The sequence below is a fragment of the Zootoca vivipara genome, chromosome 9, assembly GCF_965207765.1.
Source record: "Zootoca vivipara chromosome 9, rZooViv2.hap1.1, whole genome shotgun sequence".
NCBI lineage: Eukaryota > Metazoa > Chordata > Lepidosauria > Squamata > Lacertidae > Zootoca > Zootoca vivipara.
In genome coordinates, this window is record NC_142592.1 from 36,522,984 (window position 1) to 36,535,981 (window position 12,998).

The 12,998-nt window shown below is 43.6% G+C and overlaps 1 protein-coding gene across 1 annotated transcript in view; it reads left to right on the forward strand.

The window, feature by feature from the left end:
- Window positions 1–4,954: 4,954 nt before the first annotated feature.
- The window catches only part of CRADD (CARD and death domain containing adaptor protein), a 40,780-nt gene continuing 32,736 nt past the window's right edge, over window positions 4,955–12,998 (forward strand). The window contains exons 1-2 of the mRNA XM_035128116.3: window positions 4,955–5,095; window positions 7,089–7,387. Of these exons, the coding sequence (XP_034984007.1) occupies window positions 7,090–7,387 (298 nt within the window). The 5' untranslated portion in view covers window positions 4,955–5,095; window position 7,089. The remainder of the gene's footprint in view (window positions 5,096–7,088; window positions 7,388–12,998) is intronic.

The following is a 12,998-nucleotide window of genomic DNA, read 5'->3' on the forward strand; positions in this document are numbered from 1 at the left end:
TGTGAAAGCATATTGTTGCACCACCCCAATCTCCGAGCGGTGTAAGATTCTAGGGATTCCAGGCACTTACGCTGGGTTTCATGTTTCCTTTTGGAAATGAAGCACAGCGGGGACTGTGGTGTCCTTAGGATAGATGACTTATTTACACATATATACATCCTGAGCCTACAATGAAGGGGTTCACAGCATCAACACCCCAAAGAGGTCTTGCTTCTCCCAAAGCCACAGCCGTGGATTCAAACAGAAATAAACCATTGTGCTCTGACCCTCTCTCCAGCTTTATGCCGTTAACCGCCTTGCTGAATCCAGGGATTCGATGTCTGGCTTGATTAAATTCTAGCACTTACTGGGTCCAGGAATTTAGGGGAATCTGGCACCCCAAAACTCATAACTATATATAGAAAGTAGCCTGCTATACAAAGATAAAATTGACATTTTTTTTTGCTCCATTCACTTTTGACTCTATCTGGGCATGTGCTCCCAGATGGTTGTCCAGAAAGTAATGCAGCCGTCAGGCTGAAAAAAGATTCCACATTCCAGTCTTAAATTAACCATGCAATTTATTTATTTATTTGATGTGTCGAACCTCTTGCTATTTTTAGTGGAATTTGAAGACATTGGCGTTCATTCTCTAGCATTAGTCATCCGTGTTCGAAAGATAACAGTATTTTGAGAATACGTTATTACTTTGTCTCCGGTTTTGGCTGGCAAATCCTGTGCTCCAATCCCAAATATGCAATATACAATTGTAGAATTTATTCCAACACAATGTGTTTGGAATCAAAGTTTATTTTCCCAAGGTCATAAGACTTATCCAATAGATATCCTATTTTGTTACCTGCTAGATAAAAACAGCACTGATCAGCTTGTTCATGTACATATATTGAGTGGTACTTAAAGCATGTTTAAGGAACTTTTTAAAAAATGGATAATTATTTCAACATGTATACACTTTTTGTGTACGATTTTGTTTATCACCATTTAAAAATTTTTCTTTATAATCCTAAATGCTTTACCATTTCTTAAACCAGTAAGTAAAACTACCACATCATACACACTGATCTGAAGCTTAGGGATTCATTGAGTCCTAATTTGCTTAGGAAGTTAATGGCTAAATCAGAATTTGATGTGATGTTTAATTTCGTTCCTTTCCCCACAGTTTATGAAAATCCTGTATTGTCAGTTGGTCACCCCATTTCTGAACAGCTGTGGTGAACATTATATACCAGTATTGTACTTCCTTCTTGGCAGGCTATCAAGTTCTGGGTCATTCAGATGTTATGAAGAAGTGCAATGTATTTAGTTTGGAATCAAAGCTGTTTGTGCTGACATCTACCTACCCTGTTCACAATATTCACCCATGCCTGGTCAAATGAGAACATGGTAGCTAAAAACCTCAGGGGACTCAGCTCCCAATCAAGTTTTTTTGGAAACAATAAATGGATTTCCATGAGGAGACTTGGGAGCCATTATTTAACTCACCAGATCCTTTGTTTCCCAGTAACTACTACATATTTGTTTTAAATCATGTTTCAGCATACAACGTGAGAGTTTTTAAGAATGATAGGTGGCCAACAAACATTGAGTCCTTAAACAGGGCTTGGCGTGAAAGGCAAATCTCCAGGTTTAAATGAGGTGGCTTGGCACCAAACGGTGTTGAAGAAAACAGTGTGACTCGATCCACACCAACACATCCAACACACATGACTCCTCCTCAAAGAAGCCTGGGGAAACTGCAGTTCTGTGAGTGGGAAACAACAGTTCCCATGATTCTTTGGGGGAAATCACATGCTCTGAACACACTTTAAATGTATTGTGTGGATCTGCTATTTGATGATACAAAATTAGGAATTCTATAGCATGAAAACATTTTTGATCATTTCTGCAGTGTTCAAAATGCGTGGGTTTAAGAGGTTGCAACCTCTGCAAACAAGAACAATCACAGGCACCACACACCATCAATAATTAGGCTTGAAATAAGTGGCTTTGTGGTGTGTGTTTTTAGAAGAGAGCAAAACATATGCAGAAAGGTGGACATATTTAGTGATCTACGTACAATGGAAAGACCGTGGTTTTGTTTCAAGTCTTGGTACAGTTCCTAGATAGCCTAGTTCAAGCTGAGCAAGTAAGCATGATCAGGTAGAGCAAGTAACACTGTACCTGCTATGACTCACATGCAGGCAACATTTGACATTTTTGATACTTGGTACATTAAGCTCGGAAGCAAACACTGACATCCATTATGAAAAGAAATTGCATTTAATAGCGTTCAACGTACTGTGAGTCACAGATCTGTCATTTATTAGATACAATTCCAAATACTGTAGAAGGATGAAGTAAATGGTGAGGGAGAGATGTTAATCATTTTTGGGACCTATTTTTGAGAACCAGAAACTGGCAAGTTAGAGATTGCTGGTATGGTGATGCACATGGTATGTAAACTGGACAGATTCTGGTTCATCCCCATTGTTTTCAGTGACCACTTCAGGTCCTTCCATTGCCTTCAGTGTGCATTTAATATTAATTGTCATTGGGACCACTGTGTTCAGTTGACTAAGTGGTTAGATGAGTCAGTTTTGACTGATTAAAAAGGTATTCCCAATGAAAACAATTTTTTTTAAAGATATAAATGCTTACCAAAACCACACCATCCTCAAATAGGCAATTTCCCTTTCCCTTACTGGAGATGGTGAAAGGTTAGATGATATTTGCAGCAGGAGCTTCATAATAACTTCTTTTTTAAGAAGAAGTTATTATGGTATCTGAAGAAGTGTGCATGCACACGAAAGCTCATACCAAAATAAAAACTTAGTTGGTCTTTAAGGTGCTACTGAAGGAATTTTTTTATTCTTTTTTAAAGAGCTTGAAAGCAAGGCTAGAAGGGTAGAGAACGGCTAAATTGCATGCCTAATTAGGTCCGCCAGGCCTCCCCATTTTGGCCAAGCCATGCCCCACAGCCCTAAACCTGACATTGTTTATGACACCAGGTGTAGAGTAAGTAGAAAGCTGGTAGAAGCCAAGAAAGCATTTATGCCTGCAAAGCATAGTGCCCAGAGTTTTGAAAGGCCCTACAATCAGATCACACCTCAAGCCAGGGACAGGATAAGGTCCCAGCAGCCCTCTTCAGCATGGGCAATGGAAAGGGGAGGTGGAGTCAGTGTAATACAGAGGGACACATGTTTCCCATTCCTACCCTATACAGTGGTTCGCCTGTCTTCCCAAGTGATGTGTACGGTAAGATTTTTCAGAGACACCGTTGATGGAATCTTTCGAGAAGTTGGAGATGGTGTTTGTAGGTGGTCCATGCTTCACAAGCATACAGCAAGGTTGGTAGTACAACAGCTTTGTAAACAAGCATTTTGGTTTCCCTGCGAATGTCCCAGTTCTCAAACACTCATTGTTAAAACCGTGTTTATGGAAGACAATCTTACTCGGCTACGAGTTATCGCCAAAGAATAATAATACAGTGGTACATTGACTCCTGGAACAGTTCAAAAACCAAGGCGCAGCTTCCAATTGGCTGCAGGAGCTTCCTGCACTCAATTGGAAGCTGCGTCAGATGTTCGGCTTCCAAAAAACATTCGCAATCTGGAACGCTCACTTCCGGGTTTGTGGTGTCCGGGAGCTGATTTATTTGGGACAGTGGTGAAGCTGCATGCTCTGCTACCAGGGGCAGAGAACAGGCAGGGGCATGACTGGCACATCAGGGGTGCGTGGTGCGCTTCCGGGGGCGTGGTACGCCGCCCGTGAGGGTGTGACATGCGTTCTGGGGGTGTGATGCGCTGCCTGTGGGGGCGTGGTGCCCAGCGCACGGGAGGGTGCATGGCACATGTCTGGGGGGGACGCCACAATGGCACCCTACCGGAATAGTGGTGCCAGGGGCGGTCCGTTCCCTCCGCACTTCTGTTCGCCAGTGGTTCGGGAGCCAAGTCATTTGACAACCAAGGCACCACTGCACATGCTTTCTTCTGGAATATTATTATTATTATTTCTCCACCCATCTGGCTGGATTGCCCCAGCCACTCTGGACGGCTTCCAACACATCTAAAAACATAATAATGGAAATAAGTACATTTACTACTACTCCCAGTCTTTTGAACAAGTATCCATACTGTGTTGTTGATTGTGACATTGCATTCCACCAATATAATCCTAAGAAGTTGACAGAATTGCCGAGACTTGTTTGTTCCAAGCCTGCATCTGACAATACCAGGTGGATTATGAGGATGCCTTCCCTCCAAACACAACGAGGCAATAACATCACTACATCACAGCCTATGCTATTTTCAGCCTCAATTTCAGCTCCAGACCACAATACTAGGAGTAAGCCAAGTACAGAGTAGCTGCAAGCCACTTTCTTTGGGCCTCCCACCCCACCCCCCGCAGAGTGGTGATAAAACCACTGGACCACATTGCAGGAGTGTTGCAAAACCACAAAGGTTGCGTTCCACCAGCTAATGTTGAGAAACTGACAGCTGGGACTACTAGTCTCAGTCCATATCTGATCTGTGGAGATTCATGCTCCAGGGTGGGTTTCTTTCACTTACAAACATGGAGTGTGTTGATAATAACAACACGACTGTGTGCTCAGCCTTAGACGCACTTCCACCTCAAACGTGCCATATGAACAGCGGGCTGAGCAAGCTTGGAATCTTTCTGCAAATCTTGTGTTTGTGTGTTTTTAAACAAAACCACTGAAATGACTCTCCACTGCACGCCACCCTCACACGAAATAAAAACCCAGTTTGAAGAACCGCGAACTCCTGCCTGCGCTTCCACCTTCTTCTTCACCTCAGCGGGGCGAGGACAGGGAGAGAACACGCTGCTGCTCACTCACAGTTTATGCAAAAAGCCTTGACATATGAACCATTATTTCCTACTGGAAACTGTCACGTTTAGGGAAATGGCGTCAAAAGTAACCAGGAACTTCCGTCTCCAGACGATGCATTTTATCCTCCGTTTTATGTTTTGCCCTTAAGAAACATGGGCGGACAACACTTCCTGTTTGGATATTTTGCTCTCAAGAAAGTTAGTGCTTGGAGAGCGAGCTGGGAATGCCTGAGCTTGATGAACAATAATCCCTGCGCTTAAATTTGTAAGTATTTTCACCGAAAACATCCATCGCTTCCTCTCTCAGGTGGTCCGACTATACAATTTCTCTCGGTTTTTTTCTGCAAAGCTTCTCCTGCGAGATTCTGCCCTCTTTCGTTTCTCTGCTGTCTTTATTCTTTCAAACGCTTCCGGACATTTTTTCGCTTTTTTGTTTTGTTTTTTCGGAGGGGCTTAATTAAAAACCCGTTATAGAAATGTAGGTATGGCTCCCCACTGTGCATAGATCTTTATTTTTGGTTCTACAATTTGTGATGCAGTTGTGGTGTATCTATTTTGTATCTAGAAAATATAGAGAATCCTGAAACCTTAAGAGCAATGAACAATCTATTGTCGCCTGCCCTGCTCTTCTTTAGCTAAAGGGGGTATAATAAGGATTGCTGCCTCAAAGAGCTTTACTACAACGATTCTGCTACAGTCTGGCAGGTATCTAAGAGAAAAAAAACATATTCTTTCTTTCTAGATTGGGCCCCAGGGCATGGTGTGAATGTACTTGGCGGAAATTAAGGAAATCAAGGTTTGCAGGTTCCTGTCAGGGAACCCCATACATAATTTCTTAACAGTAAGAAATGTAGGATATAAACAGAAGATGAGACACCTGTAATATTTCCCAGGTCTTTTATACTATTTTCTCCGTTTTAATGTTGCTGCTGTCATGGGCGTACCCAGGATCAAAACTAGGGGGGGGGCAAGGGGAGGGGCCAAGGCACGGAAGGGGAGGGGCCACAAAGTGGGCGGGAACAGCGAACTCGCGCTCCGCCGGGCTGTGCCCCTCCCTAGAAGCAGGGCTGGTGGGCGGAGGCGGAGCCCAGCCCAGCGGAGCGCGAGTTCAGCGTTCCCGCCCGCCGCGCCGCGCTCCCTGGTTCCCCGCCGCGCTTGGCCTTGCCTGAGGGCGCGCCGGGGAGCTGGAGGGAGGGTGCGGCGCGGTGCGGCGGGAATGGCGAACTCGCGCTCCGCCGGGCTGTGCTCCGCCTCTGCCCACCAGCCCTGCTTCTAGAGTAGGGCAGCTGCCCTAACTTGCCGAATGGTGGGTACGCCCTTGGCTGCTGTGTCTTCCTGGATTGCAGTTTTGAACAGGTTTTTTAAAATATTGTTTACATACTGGTTGATTAGTTAGCTGTTGTTTGAAAGCTGCCCTGGGAGATGTTGATTCAAATGCTTTTCTCTTACCTCTTCGGTCCCAAACTGGACATACCACCAAGGCTGCTAACGCCATACAAAGCAGCAGTATATATGCTAATATAAGTAAAGCATAACAAAAAAATGATAATATAAGTGAAAGCAGGGATAAAAATCAGCTCTGTTGACCAGAAACATGTTAAAGTAGGACAGTTTTCATAATGTGTCAAAGCATCATTGCTGATGCAGCTGACCTATAGCAGAGAATTCCAAAGTTTTGGTGCCACAGTGGAAAAGGCCCTGGCCTGTGTACCCAACCAACTGAGCCTTTGCTACTGACAGGATATGTAGCAAGCATTTGCTGAAGATTTTGGGTGACAGAATCAAATGGGGAGAATGTCTGATTGTCTGCTTTGTATAAGATGCCTTGATAACGTAAATCAACAAAAGATGCAGCCTTTCATCAATTTGATGCTCACATACTTCCAAAACACTTTGTGCTCTTCATTTACTGAAACCGATCCAGCTAAAGTACTTTCAGGCTTTTAAAAAATAGGTTCCGACCCTGTCTGGGCATAAAAGGCGCATTTGGAAATCAAAGGACCTGTGGTGGAGTCCACGAAATAAAAACTTGCAATGCTCAGAAGGCATCCCCCCCCCCAAATAAAACCCCTACATAATCCCTGTAAGTATAACACAGGCAAATGATAGTAATAATCTAGCACACAAAAACCTGCCCCTACCTTGGAAATCATTTCTGAAAAAAAGAAAAATTTGGACAAATAACATTGGTGGGTGCTGCAGTCCCCACAGGTGCAACATATATAGCATTTAAGTTCTCTCTGTTTATTTTCCTTCAGGATGGACGCCAGGGACAAGCAGGTTCTGCGCTCGTTGCGCCTGGAGCTTTGTGCGGAACTGCTGGTGGAGGGCCTTGTCATTCAGTACCTTTACCAAGAAGGCATTCTGACAGAAAGCCAGTTGCAAGAAATAAGGTCCCAAGTCACCAACCACAGGAAAACCATGATGCTCCTTGACATCTTACCTACAAGAGGGCCCAAGGCTTTTGAGACTTTTCTAGATTCCTTACAGGAGTTTCCATGGGTGAGAGACAAGCTTGAGGCAAAGCGCAATGAAGTTATGCTAATGGCACTTGATGGTAAGTTTTCAAAACTATTATTGGGTCCATTCTTCCTTTGATCGAAGAGCTGCAACGGTAGAATTTACAGTTGGAAGGACTGGACAGGGCTCCTGAAACTCTAATAGATGTGCAGAAGAGGGACTTTCAGTAAGTGCAGCTTGCCACGCAAAGAGCACAGGAAGGAGCTCTGCCTTGTCTTTCCATTTGGCACTGTAATCCTACATGTCTCTACTTGGAAGTAAATCCGCTTGAGTTCAACAGGACTTGCTCCCAGATAAATGCATATAGGACTGCAACCTTAGTCTGTTAGCTGGTTATTTTCTACCGTGTTTCTCATATTATAAGACACGTCTTATATTTATTTTTTCCTCAAAAAAACACACACTATGTCTTATTTTCAAGGGATGTCTTATTTTTTTCCCTCTTCCTCCTGCCGCAGCCAGCATTGCTGCTGCGCCTATCACTATGTCTTATTTTCGGGGTATGGCTTATATTCCTTGAATACTTAAAAATCCTGCTATGGCTTATTTTATGGGTATGTCTTAAAATATGAGAAACAGGGTACATTGTTGTTATGTTGTCTGCCGCCACTTGCCATCTTCTAATTTTTAAAAACCTAATTGAACTTTTTATTGTGTTGCAGTGTGTTTTTGCTTTTCTGACTTATTTTTTTTGTGAGCTACAGTTGAAAGACTGGACAAGAAGTCATGTTATAAAAATAAATATTCAGCTATGTGAGCCTGCACTAGCTCTTCATCACCTTGGTGAGATCTAGGCTGTAGTCAGCCTAAGTAATTCATTTGCGATGTGGAGTTAGCTGTTGCAAAATGTGATACAAAGTCTAGAGTTTTGAGTAGTCAGCTTGCTTCAAAACAGATGTCCAGACTGGTTTGTGTGTATAAAATCCATTATCTATTTAAAGGGTTCGTTTTTACCTTATAGGAAATTCTATGTGATGTACTAAATCTCTGCCCACGACGTTTCCTGCGCAATTCCGGGGTCGCCGGGATCGGTCTTCTTCCCGCGGCTTCCCTGCTTCCCCCTTCTGTTCCCAAGCGGCGCCTTGGCTCAGCTACCTTGCCCGAGCCCTGGCTCCTACTTCCTGATTCCTCGCTAGAGACATCCCCCTCTCCGCTCCCACTTGCACTTGGGGAAGAGCTTGTGGATAAAATGGGAGGCGGCTGTCTATAACTTCTGTCCCTCACACCACCTTTCCTCCAAGGAACTCAAAATGGTCCTGCTCCATCCCATTTTATACTCACAACAACCCCATGAGATAGAGACAGGGATTGGCCCTGTGAACTTCATGGCTGAGTGGGGATTTGAACCTTGGTCTTAGTCTAGCCAGGGGTGTAGCTAGCTTCTCCGGCACAAGGCACAGCACAGGGGCGCTGTGACAATCCACGCATGAGGGAGTACCACACAAGGGCGCCACGGTGATCTGCTCAGGGGGGCAGCACGGCAAGCTGACCAAAGAGTCTGCCTGGCGGATGCAAGCCCCACGCTGCCGTTTCGGGCAGTGCGGGGCTCTGAGCCACCGCGTCACTCCCAGAAGAGTCTTGTGGCTTGGGCACCCTGCAGGCTAGGCCCCGCAGTAAGTGCCGCCCCCCCCCAAGTGTGCCATTTTGTCACCTCCCTCAAGGATGACACCCAGGGCAGACTGCATCCCCCCACCCCTTCCTACGCCCCTGAGTCTAGCCCTCTAACAGCTACACTGAACTACAGTGGAACTGATTTTACAGTTGAATTATTGTCTCTTATTTGCTTGCAAACTAAAAGGCATCTGTATGAATGAGAGTCATTATAAACTTTTCCTCCCGAGAGATGACTAATTCTCATACAGTAAAATGAAGGGAGAATGGAAAGGGACAACAATAGGGTAAAAGGGAAAGGTAAAGGTAAAGGGACCCCTGATCATTAGGTCCAGTCACGGAAGACTCTGGGGTTGTGGTACTCATCTCACTTTACTGACCAAGGGAGCTTCCAGGACCGGTCATGTGGCCAGCATGACTAAGCCGCTTCTGGCGAACCAAAGCAGTGCACAGAAATGCCGTTGTATAATAGGGTAGAGACTGTACAGTGATGGCTTGGTAAACTTGGAATATGTGGGTTTACAGTGGTACCTCGACTTACGAACGACTCGACAACCGAATTTTTCGACTTATGAATGGGGGTAATGGCCGCGCGCTTACGAATGTCTCGACATCCGGAAAAAAAACCGTGGCGGTTTTAGATAGGGATTTTTCGACTTACGAATTTTTAGATAGGTTTTCAGATAGATTTTTTGACTTACGAATTTTTCCATTTCCAATGCATTCCTATGAAAAATTGCATTTCCAATGGCGTTTTTCGACTTACGAATTTTTCAACTTACGAAGGTGCCTTCGGAACGGATTAAATTCGTAAGTCAAGGCACCACTGTGCATCAGATATGTTGTATTCCTTTTTGCAGGGAAAGAAAGAGACATGGGGAAAGGGTTCTGGTAATAACTGGTAATTTTCAGACAACTGCTCATCTCTTATTATCTGATTTATATACACACACATACACACATCCTTGAAGATACCCTTCACTTAGAGCCTTGGGGTCTCTTAACTTTAGGTTTTATCTTGGGCTAAGTGATCCAGTGGCCTCAGACTCATCACCCTAGTACTATTATTGTTCTGTACTGTGGATGGATGAACTTGGATGTTCATGGTTACTATGTTTTCGATCATCCCTGTTGAAGGAGAAAGGGCAACTTAAATGTGGATAAATGTTTATGTTGTTTTAAGGAGGATAGTTACATTTCAGTAAGAGTTCAGGAAGGCCTTTTGTGATAGAGGACAGTGTCCTGTCAACAGCGTTGAAATAAGATTTAGCAGCCAGTCCATTTTTCTTGTTTAGGTGGAATTGGGGTGGTGGAGGGGGCAAGCAGAAAAATGTCTTTGGCCAGCTCCACTGACAGTTTTCTAGCATGGATGTTAAATCAATACTCCCTGTTTTGGGGATAGATTTATGAACAAGGATGACATACTGTAATCCTTAACAAGTTTCTGTTACACAATCCTTGAGGTTACGTAGATTGTAACCTTGAATTACTTTCAAGATGTTTATGGGAACATTTTTAATAATAATAATAATAATTTGATTATTTCACTTAGAATAATTTCTTTCCCCTCTGTCTCTGTTGATGTGACTCTTCATAATTGCAAAGTACGGCTAACAGAGTTTCCAGCTAGGTTTGGAGTGTTCGCTGGTCTGTATTGATGTTGGTCAGTTATCAGGCCTGGCTAAGAGTTGGGAGTGGGTGGTGGTGAATAGGCTGGGGCAAATAATACTATAATCCCACAGCCTCTTCCTAGTCCCATAGCCATAGTTAGTGCCCATGCCTGTGTTATTCTTGCACAGTTGTACAATTTTGGGGGGAAGAGTAGGAAAAGCCTAGTTTGTTTATATTATTTTATTTTTCCACTACGTGGGACACCTTGTGTTTGTGGACAGAAAGGTAGTTAAATACGTTATTCAATAACTAATCTACTTCTAATGATTTGTACAATCCCTGTTGCAACCCAGGGTTAGCCAGCTGGCAGCATAGAGTGGGAATTTACTACCAGCGCAATTTAATCTGGCCTCTGGTAACCCCTTCGTATATTAAAGAGATTGTCCAATTTCACTAAGGTGGAAAAGAACATCATCAAAAGATGTGTACATTTTAAAATGTTTCATCTTTTTTTACTGTGTCATCTATGCAATGCACAGGGAGCCCTGCGCAGTGCAGATTCCTCTTTCGAACTCTGCAGGAGTCAGCCATCGAACTGCACCGCACTGGACTCCCCGTCTGGCCTCACACGTGTGTCACGTGTATGGCATCACATACTCACGACCCATGTCCCATGCAAGATGTCACACAAAGATGATGCACGCTGCCGCCCCACCCAAATCTTGTAGGCAAGACAGCCCCTCTGCTTCCACCTAAATCTCCTCCCTGGACAGCTGTTTTCCCAGCCGCCTTAAACTCCATCATGGAGGCCCCCCCCCCGTGTTCTCTGTGCTCTTTGCTCTTTGCTCTGTTACATGCAAAGCTCATCCACTGCCACACCTGCAGATGGGAAGGAGAAGTAGAGCTGTGTGTCATCAGCATATTGCTAACAATGTACTCCAAAATTCTGGGTAATCCCACATAGTGGTTTCATGTAGATGCAGAATCTTGAGGAACTACATGTTGAAGTCTCCACAAGGCGGAAGAGCATGCCCCAAGCATCACTCTCAAAGGGCAGAACTGGAAAAAAGCAAATGGGGTGGCTGCTTATCAACCATCCAGCATCCTTTCTCTCTATTTATCTACCCATCAAGCTTTCATGGTGTAGTATACATTTAGCAGTTGTTGTGCAAGCTTCTGGTGAAGCTCAATTCTTCACTTCTGTTTTTTAATTATTATAATAATTAAGAAATAATACTTCCTGAGTACCCCAGAGCTGGAAGAAACCTTAGAAAGTAAGGTACATGGTATAATTTCAAAGATAAAATAGTTTTTTACTTAAACCTGTTTATAAAATTACAGTGCGAATTTTGTAAAGTGCTATGGAACGCTCCTTACCTGAGCCTTCATGTATCCGAAAGTTCTTGTCTAGATTCAAATCATTCATGTTCCAGAGACAGCATTCCTGTTATAATGTACCTTTTGATTATTTATTTGACTTGGATGACCTCCCCAGGCTATTTAGCTAATAACCCCACCTTTTCTGGACTGCAATGTGCAATCTGCTTGTTAGCTTCAGTTAGTAACAAAGCTTGGATTTGTGGATTGCTAACCTTGTAATTTTAAGTACTGGTAGAGTTACCAGGGTCTATTCCTATAGGAAGGCTGCATGTACATAGGATTTGGAAGCAATAGCTTTCTACCACAGTCATGGGAGCCAACTTCTAGAGGCTGTGGGGGCTTCAGCCACCACAATAAAATATTTGAGGGGGCTGGGCCCCCCACAGAGTTGATGGGCATTCCCATTCAAATGGTGTGTGTGCACTGCATCATGTGATTGATTATGTGGGGTGGGGCTTACCTGGGCCACCACAATATTCTATTCAAGTTGGCACCCCTGATCTCAGCTGTTCCCCAGCAACTGGTATTCAGAGGTATTCGTCCATAGTTGGGGTTCAGTTTTGCTATAGTGGCTGTTAGTACTACTAACAACTACTTGTGTAGTTCCCCTTCAAAGACACCTATTAGAACATGTGGTTTGGCTGTCTTGGCTTCTTAATGTATTTTTGCATTTAATGAAGGGTCTGACTCTGTTGGGTGTTGCAGCCTCCTTTTGAGGTTCTGAACAGTCGACAAATGCACATACACAGTGTTTTCTATTTTAATTATTTTCCTGGAAAAACTCAAGCAGACTGCTGTGTGGTATTTACAGCGAGAGAGAAATGCTATATGCAGAACATTATTCCATCCCAAAAATTTGAAAAGGAAAGAAAGATTCTGATTTTGTGCCTTGCATAGAGTTAGTATAATCAGATTCTATGAGGGATTCTCAAATGTTGTTCTAACAGCTGGGCCTGTTTGTTGAAGTGGGACAGATATGGGATTGTTTTATTGAACAGTGTGACATGATTTGTAATTTTATTTTATTTTATTTTCTTAAATAATTG